General features: G+C 38.7%; 1 protein-coding gene across 6 annotated transcripts in view; it reads left to right on the forward strand.

Moving 5' to 3' along the window:
* The window catches only part of CUNH2orf42 (chromosome unknown C2orf42 homolog), a 38,438-nt gene extending 26,190 nt beyond the window's left edge, over positions 1–12,248 (forward strand). For all 6 annotated transcript variants that reach the window (XM_087215942.1, XM_087215946.1, XM_087215944.1 and 3 more), the window contains 4 exons: positions 2,014–2,121; positions 3,674–3,774; positions 5,888–6,050; positions 11,610–12,248. In XM_087215942.1, coding sequence (XP_087072068.1) covers positions 2,014–2,121; positions 3,674–3,774; positions 5,888–6,050; positions 11,610–11,818 — 581 coding nt within the window. In that variant the 3' untranslated portion in view covers positions 11,819–12,248. The remainder of the gene's footprint in view (positions 1–2,013; positions 2,122–3,673; positions 3,775–5,887; positions 6,051–11,609) is intronic.
* Positions 12,249–12,584: the final 336 nt, after the last annotated feature.

Below are 12,584 nucleotides of genomic sequence, written 5' to 3' on the forward strand. Positions count from 1 at the left end.
TACAAAAAAAAAAAAGAGAAACACATGGCTGCATAGTTAGTGCCTCATAGCACCCCTAGGTGCCTCCTGGTTCTTGCTGGTCATCATCCTGGTCACTTCATGCTAATTAGAATGACATCTCTTTGGTCCCCTATTTTCTGACCCAGCCCTTTCTGTTTTTGTTATCAAATACTTTGCTCTCTACTTCCTCCTTGGTGTAAGCTGATTTTTGTGAAATGAATTGAGAAGCTAGAGTGCTGGCTTGAGCTGTTGAGACCACTTGGTGTTTTGCATTTTACTTTATCTGCCCTACCCTGCCCTTTTAACCCCTTGCTATTCAGTGTCTCTTTTCCTCTCTTCTGTTTCATGCCTTTTGTTTTGCTCTTGTCCTGAGATCATAACTACCTAATCAGGATGTTCCCTTTTAGCCAAGTATCACAGAAGAGCTGTGATTACCGGTTTGCGAGCTGAATTCTGCAGAGTGAGCTCTGAGACAGTATTTAGGGTTTCTAGGGATGAGGCTGGTGGAAGAGTTGGTCTTTGACCCTAGTTCCTAGAAAACAAGCCTGTCTCCCCACCCCCTTAACCAACTATTTATAAATGCCAAGAACCCTTTTCCTGGGGACACTGTTATTGACTCACACAGGACAGACAGGATGCAGAGTTATTTGGAGTTTTTATTTATTAATGGCCATCAGTAAGTGCACAGAGGGACCAGGAGCTGGTTCCTAGGTCCTTGTAGAGAGCCTACATGCTGTCTGCAACTCATCTGTGGCTGCCAGTTAGAAAGGATGGCAGCTTCAAGGATAGCACCTCATGTGGATGTTGGTTTCATCTCTTGCCTTCTTTATTGCCAATAGGACAAGGCCTTGCAGGAACCCAGGCTTAGCAGTAGAGGCTGAAGGAGGAGGGGACAGCAGTTTCAGCTGGAAAATTCAGTCACCATGGTTTCTCCTCTGAAAGAGTTTGCCTTTCTAGAATGTTGGCTTAGAGCGAGAACAGGCCCAGCAGCCAGCTGTTCTTCCCCCCGTGTCTGCCACAGCATTGAGAGAAGGGTGTTAGCTGAGCTCTCCTGGTACCTACAGAGGCTGAAGGGCAGGTGAATGTGCACAGCCCTCTTTCCCCTCGTCCAGTCTCTCACCTGGGAAGACTGGTGCTACCCAGGAAGAAAGAGCACACAGATAACTCGCAAGAGAAGGAGGTGGGTTCTCCCCACGTTCCTTCTTGGTTCCTGCTGCTAAAAACTGCAGTATTAGCTGGGGATTTAGCTCAGTGGTTTCGTCGCCTGCTGCGCAAGCGCAAGGACCCGAGTTCGATCCTCGGTACCAAAAAAAAAAAGGTATACTAGTCTAAAAACTGCAGTATTTATGGCAATATAAATGTATTCTGAGGGTGGGGAGGAGTGTTTAGTACAAAAAAAATATTTATACTCCTTCAGCATTCATGGTCCTGACCCTTCAGGTGAGAGCATGTAGTTATTTTGCTTAGATACAAATGCAGATAGCAAGTGTATGAAGATAGTGAGTAGAAATGAATCAGATAGACTCATCTCCTCAATTCCACCCCACTCTTCTCATCTCATCTTATTTTATAGATCCATAACAAGGAAATTCTTTTCTGTCATGGTGTTTACAAAATGGAGGACTTGTAAAAAAAAAAATTGAAGACTTGTAAAGTTATCCTTATTGGAAGCCAAGGGTCAGATGTGTGGTTTATGACTGCAAGGGATCTAGAAGAAGGCTCTTGGGGTGTGGCGGCATATACCTGTAATCCCAAGGCAGGAGATCAGAAATTCAAGCCCACCCTGGACAACTTCATGACTTAGTGAGACCTTATCACAAAATGAAAAATAAATTCAAAGAGCCAGGGATGTCGTTCAATGCAAAGGCCCTGGGTTCAATCCTTAGTACCATATACACACAAAAATTAATGAATAAAAATGTAAAAGAAAGAAGCTTCAGGGCTATTTTAGTAATTACTGCTCCTTCATTCCTTTTCTTTCACCTTTTCACAATGACTCTCTTATTTCTGTAGGCAAACCTGAGCCACTGGTATTCCACATTCCTCAGTCCTTTTTTGATGCCCTGCAACAGAGAATATCCATAGGAAGTGCAAAAAAACGGCTCCCCAACTCCACCACAGGTATGGGGATTTTCCTCTAGAATAGAAATAGGTTTTTTGGAGGTACTGGGGATCAAACTCGGGACCTTCTGCTTTCGAGGCAGGTCATGGAATCACTGAGCTAAATCCCTGGTCCTAGAAATAGGTATTTTGAACTTAGAGAATTATGTTTGGAGAAAAAAATCTGTGTGGAACTTTCAGGGATAGGACTTCTAGTCACATGGACATGAAGCCTTCTATAGTGAGCTCTTAGAACAATGATCATACACTTCGAAGTCCCTACGCTTATTCCAGTGAGAATTAGTGAAAAAAATTAGAAAATATAAACTTGCTAAAAGAACAGTAAAGAGCAACGCAGGTGCCCACCAAGAAGTTTGATATTTTTAGGTGTGAACCAATTTCACAAATGCATTGAAGGGTCTAGTGATTATTTTTAGGTCAGTTTCTTGGAACCATATTACAGTGTATATCATAAACTAAAACTGCTGGGCATGGTGGTGCACACTTGTAATCCTAGCACTTGGGAGGCTAAGGCGGGAGGATTGTCATGAGTTTGAGGCCAGCCAGGGCTACCCAGTGAGTTCAAGGCCATCCTGAACTACATAGCGAGCCCCTGTCTCAAAAAAATAAAACAAAAAACCTAAAATTTTTTTCATGATTCTCAATTTTTGATGAAGGAAGATTATATCCTCAGAGTAATTATTAGGCTTGGAATACTTTATTTACTTTGAACCCGGGATCTGCCACTGAGCCACACTCCCTAGCCCCAACACTTTATTATATTAGTCTGGTATTTATTTTTTGGTTTTATGTAAAATCTTTCTTCTAGAGAGCTAGAGATCTCAAGATACTTGTTAGGTGTGCAATAAGGAAATAAGGAAGGAAAAAGATGAAAAAAAGGATTGTTCAGTGGCAGTATTTCAAATTGTTAATGTTAACGGTGACTTTCTTTTTTTCTTTCTGAGAGCAGTGGCCTCTTGAGGTTTAACTGTTTTTCAATTTGAGAGCAAGCTGTGAATCACTATATTTGGGGCCATAAAAGCCTTTGTGTTCACAGCTTATCTAACTTTGGAAGCAGTATTGAGTCTTTCTTCCAGTTTAAACTTCAGTTTAATTTTAACTCATCTCTTGCTGATTTTTGCAGGCCCTTTAGTGGAACTGTTTGATAATCCTGCATGCAGACAATGGATTAGCCATCATGTTAGAAAGCTTAAACTCCAAGTAATTATTTTAAGGACTATTATTTGATCTGTTGTACCTAAAGTTGTAAGTATAATAGAACCATGTGCATGTAGCTTTATCGAACAATGAAGCAAGTTTCTAAGATAGCAAAAACAAGTAGCACTGCATTCTGCCTCAGAGAAATCAAATAGCAGAAGTTCATATTATTGGGTTTGTCACATATCTGTTGAGCTCTGTTATATATTTGCCCTTAGAATTTCTTTTTAAAAGGTTGAGATTCTATAAAGAGTAAATAGCACTGCACTGAACTCTATAAAAATTGAGTGACAAAAGTAATGAAAGAGAATGTGATTTTTTTTGGTAGTCTAATTTTGTCTTTTTTATATTGAAGCTTTTGTTCGAAAAGATGCCTTGCCACTGGGAACATTTTCCAAGTACACCTGGCATATCACTAATATCCTGCAAGTTAAACAAATCTTAGATACTCCAGAGGTAAGAATGTATTTCTCCATAGTGGGAGGGTAGAGAGGGAAGCAAGTGTGGGGAAGTAAGTTTGTACCCATTCCCTGAGTTCAGATGCCAATGAGAGTTCCTTTTTTATGCTAAGATATTATTAAGGGCTGAGGATTTAGCTCAGTGGTACTTTGCCTGCCTCAAAAGGGCAAGGTCCTGAGTTCAACCCCAGTACTGAAAAAAAAAAGATATTATTAAGAAATAGTGTTTATATTTCTGATTCTGATTTTAGTGGGTATTTCCTCTTTTAAAAATGTCTTAAATTGGAGTACGATTTTTCTCTGCCTTTCGAATCAGGAAGCAGGATTTTTCCTATAATTTAAATAATGATTCCCTGATAGCTATAGTGAGCCCTAGATTAGACTGGCAGGCAGCTAGAAAGTGTATAAATAATTTTAGATGTCATACTATTTGTGAAGTCAGTGGCTCTAGTACAATTAAATATTCCTCTCCATACTGTAATTTTTTTTTTATTTTTATTTTTTACCATACTGTAATTTGATTCTCATTAGAGAAATGACCCTTAATTATTCTCCTTCACCAGGGCCCTTGTGCTTGTGAGGCAGGTATGGTGCCACTGAGTTAAATCCCTGGCCCACTTTTTTTTTTTTTTTTTTGAGACAGGGTCTCACTATGTAGTTCAGACTGGCTGCAAACTCATGGTGATCCTCCTACCTCTGCCTCCTGAGTGCTTGGTATTATAGGTGTGGGCCACTACACCTGGCTTTCAAATATATTTTTCAAGCATATCCTGAAAATTTGGGAAAGATTTACCCTTTTTAAAGTAATGGAATATTGTAGAAATATTGTAGAAATTTAGAATAATGTAATTTTTTTTTTTTGTACCAGGGATTGAACTCAGGACCTTGTGCTTTTGAGGCAGGCAGCAGCACCATTGAGCTAAATCCCCAGCCCAAGAATAATGTAATTTGATAAATTAAGATTAGCTCAATGGCAAAGCATTGTTATGTTCAGAAAAGAATAAGTTGTTTAGTGGCTACAGAACTTACATGTGAACCATAGAAAAACCTGTGCTGGCCAGGTGTGGTGACACATACCTACAATCCCAGCACTCAGGAGCTGAGGCAGGAAGATCTCAGTGAGTTTGAGGCCAGCTTGGGCTACATAGTGAGTTCAAGGCCAGCCTGAACTACATATCAAGACCTGTCTTTAAAAAACCCAAAACAAAACAAAAAAGCCTATGTTAGTGCTAATGACACATGGGGAACTTTTTTTATTTTTTTGGTACTACTCGGGATTGAACCCAGAGCTATGTCCCTAGCCCATTGTTTATGTTTTATTTTAAGACACTGAGCTACTAAGCTCCCCAGAGTGGGTTTGAACTTGAGCTCCTCCTGCCTGTGCCTCCCAGAGTGCTGGAATTACAGGCACATGCCTTCACACCCAGTTCTGCTGGGAGACTTTAAATGCATAGTGTCTTGAGGCAGCTGCTCACCTAGAATGAGTGACATTCAGGGAAACTCTGAAGCAACTCGGCAAAGGCAGGTGAAGGGAGAGAGCTAGTGATCAAAGAGCTTCTGCTGTTAGACATTATTTACCTTCATCACCTCTTCGGTCTCCCAGCGATGCAGGAGTATTAACTGTATTTTGCAGATAAGAAAACAGGCTCTGAGAAACTCAGTAACTTGTTCATAGTCATTCTGCTGTTTGGTAGCAGAGATACTGCTTTTTGGGTTAAGTTCTGTATGGCTTAGCCAAGAATGGTGCAGGGAGCTGGAGGTACTCTCAAAAGAGTATTTATAAGAATGCTGTCAGCAGAGCAGTCAGGGAAGGAATCAGACTGACTGTAGAGCAGGTCTGTACTGGTTGCACAGGTACAAGCTGTGAAAATCTAACAAGTTCAGTTGGTTCAGGTTTGGCTGGAGTTCAGATTAAGGAAAGCCATGAAAGGGAGAAACAGCAGAGTTGTTGACAGGATTTGCTTGGAAGTACAGAAGAAAGTTTTCATTAACTTAAGTGCACTTAACAAGAAAGAAGGGAAAAGAAAACACCTATTGCCATCCAAATATTTGTCTACTTTGAAAGTTTTCCCTGTTTCATCTTCTTTTGTTGTTGTTTTCTTGGTGTCCAGATGCCCTTGGAAATTACCCGTAGTTTTATCCAGAACCGAGATGGGACTTATGAGCTTTTTAAATGCCCTAAAGTGGAAGTAGAGAGCATAGCAGAAACCTATGGCCGCATAGAAAAGCAACCAGTGCTGCGACCCTTGGAGCTAAAAACTTTCCTCAAAGTTGGTAAGTGAATTTCAATACCCCATCTTACTTTGAGGGCCAGTTCTGCTCATTGCACTGTGAGGCTTTGGATCTTGACCCTAATCCAAGGAGACACATTCATTTTATAAAAGCAGTTGTGCTTTCAAAATAAAATTATAGAAATAATATGTATTCACTGTGGAGAAATCAGATTTCAAGATGGAGTGCAAAAGACAAAAATTAAAGCCACCTGTAATCTACCCACCACATAGATTATACACCACTGTTAAGATTTTTTTTTTTTAACCACTGTTAAGATTTAGTTATTTACCCTTTTACTCTTTTCTGTGCATCAAAAGAGTTCTCAAAACACAGGATCATATCTCTGCTGGTTTTTTCACTTAACAGTACAGCAGTACCGCTTTCCATGTCTATCTTCAACATTATTTTTTAAAACTTTTTTTATTGTTGTAAGCTGTCATAGCAGAAAATATACTATTTTAACTGCTTTTAAGTGTACTGTTCTCTAGGACACTGACATCATTACATAACCATCACCACCACTGACCTGCAGAACATTTTCATCATCCTCAGCTGCAACCTTATATCCATTAAGCAACAACTTCCCACACTTGCCTTGCTCCAGCCCCTGGCAACCACCATTCTACTTCTACCTATGAATTTGGCTGCTCTCAGCACCTCATATAAGTGGAATCATATAATACTTGTCCTTTTGCAATGTGGTTTACTTGCTTAGGTTCATCCATGCTATAGAACATGTCAAAATTTCTTCTCTTTTTAAAGCTGAATTACATTCCCTTGTCTGTACATACCACTTTTCTGTTTATCCATTCATCTGTGGATGAACACTTGGGTGAATAACACAACTGTGAATAACTTACTGTTTTGTTTCATTTTGTTTTATGTGGTGCTGGGGATCGAACTCAAGGCCTTGCATATGCTAAACACACTTTACCACTGAGCTATATCCACAGTCTACATTGTTTTATTTTTATTTTATTTTTATTTTTATTTTATTTTATTTTTTTTGGTACTGGGGATCGAACTCCAGTCCTTGCACTTGCAAGGCAGGCGCCGCAACCACTGAGCTAGATCTCCAGCCCCTTTGTTTTATTTTTTAACAGCTTAATAAAATTCATTCATTTTGGAGTGCCACACTATAATCTGTCTTAAACTTTTTGCTTTTAGTTAAAACAGTGCTATAATTAGCTTCCTCTTACATAAGCCTTTTATATCAATTATTTCTGTACTGAAGATATTCTTTGGGATAAATTCCTAAAGGTGAAATTAGAAGGTCAGAGGTTATATAATTTTTAAGACTTTTTTTGGTCAAACTGCTCCCTAGAAGCACTGTAATATCATAAAACTTACATTGCTAGCTGAGTATAAAAGAGTTCCTCTTTTTTGAATTTTTGTTAATATGATAGGCAAAAGATGTTTTCTTCATTTGCATTTCCCTCATTATTAATGAGGGTTAACTGGACTGGAGGTATAGCTCAGTGGTAGAGCACTTCTCCAGCATGTGCAAGGTCCTGGGTTCTGCTGGGTATAGGGACACACACCTATAACCTCAGCAATTCGGGAGGCTAAGGTAAGAGGATTGTAGCAGTTTCGGGCCAGTTGGGGTTACGTAGTGAAATCAAGGCCAGCCTGAATTACATAGCAAGACCCTGTCTCAAAAAATAATAACAATTTTTCAGCACTGGGGATTTAACCCAGGACCTTTTAACCAAGTTACATCCGTAGCCTTTTTTCATTTTTTTGTTTTGAGACAAGGACTTATTAAGTTGCTAAGTTGCTCATTCTGGGCTTTAGCTTTTGATTCTCCTGCCTCAGTCTCACAGTGTGCTGGAATTACAGGTATGCAGCATTATGCCTGCCTTATGTACTAAGTTTATAATGACAACTATAACAACCAGTGCTTAAGGATTAACTACTTTGTGCAAGGTATTATTTTAAATGGTTTACATGTACTAATTACATGCATTAATTACTTATCTACCCACTGAGAGGTAGACTCTGTGATCCCCATTTACAGAAGAAGAAACTGAGGTGAGGTTAAGTACAGCAAGCCACAGCTAGTAAGTGCTGAGGCTGTTTCAACCCTAGGCAGTTCTGGACTCCAGAGCCTGCACTCCTAACCATTAGGATTCATGTCCCTTTCCACTGATTAGGTTGTAATCCCTTAAAGGGCAGTGAACTGTGCCACTCTGGTTCATTACTGCACCCCAAGATGGCTTGGTGTTTGATTATAATGGGTACTAAGTAAAGAATTGAGTGAATGATTGAATGCCAGCCATAGTTGGTGTTTTCCCTTTTTCTTTCTTGTTTTTTTTTGGTACTGGGGATCGAACTCAGGTCCTTGTGCTTGCACAGCAGGCAGTGAAACCACTGAGCTAAATCCCCGGCCCTCCTTTTTCTTTCTTTTTTTTTTTTCTTGCGTTATCAGTCACTCATAGTTTTGGTTACTTTAGCTTTGTAACCTATGTAGCAGGCCCCTCCTTTCTGTAATTGTGCATTTATTATTCTAGGAGAAACTGAGAATTTATAGTTACTTTGTCAGGTTCTTCCGAATATATTTGTAGCTATATTATATTTTTGATGTAGTGTAATTTTATATTTCTGGGTATAATTTTATATTTCTGGAATAAATCCTGCTTGGTTCTTTTTTCTTTCAATATATGCATTATTTTCAGTACTGGGGATTGAATCAGGGCCTGGTACATGCTAAGCAAGTGCTCTACCACTGAGTTACATTACCAACCCAACTTTTTAAGAGTTTTGATTTGTCTCTTCCTAACTTTATTGGAGGCTGTGTTTTTGGGTTTGGTAACAGTTGTATAGAAAATTATTTTGGGAAACATTAGATCAAATCAAATAGTTTAAAAAATATCTGTTCCTTGACTATTTGAAATAATTTATTCTCTGAATCTAACCTTTTCAGGGATTTCTCTTAAAAACTTACTCAATTTATATTCATAGTTTCTATCTTAAGTTTATTTAATTTATATATTTCCAAAATTCATGTATTTTCATTCCAGATTTAAGTTTTGTACATTTTTATGTTTGAGTATAGATGATAATGTCATGACTTTTATTATTTATTTATTTATTTATTTATTTTTTTGTCATGACTTTTAAAACTGCAGATTTTCCAAATCTGTAGTTTTGCATTCTGGTTGAAATTTGTCTATTTTTTTTCCCAACTCAGAGAACTGGCAATTATTCTAAGTATCTATTTAAGATTTTGTGTGTGTGTGTGTGTGTGTGTGTGTGTGTGTGTATGCATTTTGTTTTGTTTTGTTTTTTGAGGCAGGGTCTCACTATGTAGTTCAAATTGGCCTTGAACTCACTGTGTAGCCCAAGCTTATCTTGAACTCACAGCAATCCTCCTGTCTCAGCCTTTTGACTGCTGGGAGTACAGGCATGTGCCACCATGCCTAGCTATTTAAGTTATTTTCTGCTTTTGTGTGCAATAATTTCTCCTCTCAGAATTTTTCCTAATTCATAAAATTGTTTTATTTTCATGGCTTTTATTTATTTATTTATTTATTGGTACCTGGGATCAAACTCAGGTCCTTGCGCTTGCAAGGCAGGCAGCAGAACCACTGAGCTAAATCCCCCGGCCCTTCATGGCTTTTAAAATGGGGCCAGGGATTTAGCTCAGTGGTTCCACTGCCCGCCTCGAAAGTGTAAGGACCCAAGTTCAATCCCTGGTACCAAAAAAAAAAGCTTTTTAAGCATTTTATGCAATATTGTTAGTATATCCAACTTATGGACAGATTTTTGTATTTAAACACTTTATTTTATATATATATATATGTATTATATATAGTTTTAATAGTTTATCTCCTTGGGCTGGAGATTTAGCTCAGTGGTTTCCCTGCCTGCTGCACAAGCGCAAGGACCCGAGTTCAATCTCTGGTACCAAAAAAAAAATTTATCTCCTTTATATTTATTATAAGTGATATAATTGGTCTTTTGTTTTCTGTGGATTGTTTCCTGTGCATAACTGTCTTCATATTTTTTTAAGGTAATGTATATATTTTTCAATTTTTTATGTTTATTAATGCATATTTGCAGTACACAATGATCACATTCATCATGGGGAGTTGGTGCATGTACATGACACGTCTGAATGGATGGAAGGATGTGGGTTATACTTTCTAAAAGGCAGCAAATCATGCTGTTTATTTTCTCTTTTTTTTTTTTTTTTTTGGTGCCGAGGATTGAAGTGCTGTTTATTTTCTAATTTGTGCAAGTTCTAGCCAGAGCAACATGTAAGGGACAAGGTGTCTTCCTACTTTTCTCCATGCAGCCTCCCTTTGTGAAGGAAAGCTGGGCCATGTGATAGCAGCCACCTGGGTAGACTTCTTTCCTCACCATCCATCTCCACCTTTAAAGCACCTTTACTGCCAGGTGCTGCCAGTGAAGTGGACATTCTCATGAGTCTTCAGCATTTTCATTGATATTTAAGTGAAAAGTTAGTGGCTGCTCCATGGAGGGTTCTCAGCTAGATATAATTTGAAGTGGAAGCTATGTTTTTGACAAGAACTAGATGTTGCCTAACATTTATATTCTGTGGCTAGAAAAAACCAAACAGACTGAAACACACCGGTCCACACAGATTGTTAGTCTGGGGTGGGCAGAAGCTTTGTTTCTCATCATGTAAATAGTCTTGGTCACTGGGAGAAGGAAACAACCAAAAGAAGTGGATGGGGCTGGGGATGTAGCTCAGTGGTTCCAACCGCCTGCCTGGCAAGCGCAAGGTCCGGAGTTTGATCCCCGTTACCAAAACCAAAACAAAACAAAGTAGGTGGTAGGGATTTAGAGAAGGTGACGTGGGAATAAAATGGAGGGAGAATAGGTAGTGACGTTTAAATATATATATGTATATATGAAATCAGAAGTGATACTGAGAAGAAAGTATACTATATACATAATTAGTGTTTTTCTCCTCCATCCTTTTTTTCCTATTTACATATCTTTAAATTTTACTTTTTTCCTGAAATTCTTCAGTAATTACTGAATCTAAATTTTTTTCATTTCATATCTCCCATCAAACTGTTATTCTAACCATCAACATCAGTAAGAAAGATCTAAAGTCATTAAATATTATATATCTTTTTTTTTTTGGTACCAGGGATCGAACTTGGGCCCTTGAGCTTGCAAGGCAGGCGGTGGAACCACTGAGCTAAATCCCTGGCCCATTATATCTTTTCTTTTGTGACCCAGGACCTTCATACTGAGCTAGATTCCCCCAGCCTTTCTTATTTTTTTTTTTGAGACAGAGTCTGTCTGAGTTGCTCAGCCTGGGCTTGAACTTGCAGTCCTCCTGCCTCAGCTTCCTAGAGTGCTAGGATTACAGGTGTACATCATCACTCTGCACTATATATTAATTTCGTAATGATCAGGGAATTTTATGTTCCAATCACACTGAATATGTAAAACCTACTCAGCCTGATAATCAAGGCCAAGGACACTCTGGTCCAATTCAAAACACTTCCTGTTATTAGGAATGCCCATGACCTTCCTGGAATGTACTAATTAACATTCCCTTTCCACCCTGCCCTTCTTTAGGCAATACTTCCCCAGATCAAAAGGAGCCAACGCCTTTCATCATTGAGTGGATCCCTGATATCCTTCCCCAATCCAAGATTGGTGAGCTTCGGATCAAATTTGAGTACGGTCACCACCGGAACGGGCATGTGGCAGACTACCAAGACCAGAGGCCCCCCCTGGACCAGCCACTGGAACTGGCCCCTCTGACCACTATCACTTTCCCTTGAGACAAGAGTATTTTGCTGCTAAATTTGCACATCCCCAACCCTGACCACTTCAAATACCAGATGGTCCTATTCCTTAGTGAATTGTTCTTAGCTAAGATTCCATTTCTCAGAGAATTCAAGTGGGTTTTATTGAGGAAAAATTCTTATAAATAGCCTTTTCAGTGCTGCTGTATACAGTCTTCATTATAAATTGGGTAGGATTTCTGGCTAGAGTTTTAAAAGGAAGAAAAATCTGGCTCACTTGCTTTAAAGTTTATTTCAGCGTTTTTCTAATTCTTTCAGAAGTTAGCAGCACTCAGCCTTACACTAATAGTGTTGGAAAGTTAATAATTCTCTGGTTAGGACAGAATGTAAAGGACCATCCTTGCTCTGGCCATGCTCTTTATTCTGTTCTCAAATAAAGCACAGTGTCACTAGTTTTTCCAAATGATAGTTCATGCTGGCCTGATTATAAAATTATAAAACTTTTGGGAAATTTACTTGAAAAAGAGGTCTGGGTGGTCGAGGGATTATTAACATTTGAAGCTAATGCTTGTAATTGTTTATTAGCTTTATTATTATTTTGCTTATTAGCTTTATATTTATTTCCATCTTTATTTTTCAAAAAGTTTACAGCTAGTAAAACCTCTTTCCTATTTCTGGGTTCATAATCACAGAATGTCACAAAGGTAATTAACATTTCTACATGTCTACCATGTGCCAGGCACTTACATTATTCAGTTCATCTTTTTTTCCCATTGAATCTTCATTATTTTGAGTTTAGGCA

Source organism: Heterocephalus glaber, unplaced genomic scaffold (assembly GCF_053883595.1).
Source record: "Heterocephalus glaber isolate CG9 unplaced genomic scaffold, H.glaber_assembly_v1.0 deba00001456, whole genome shotgun sequence".
Taxonomy (NCBI): domain Eukaryota; kingdom Metazoa; phylum Chordata; class Mammalia; order Rodentia; family Bathyergidae; genus Heterocephalus; species Heterocephalus glaber.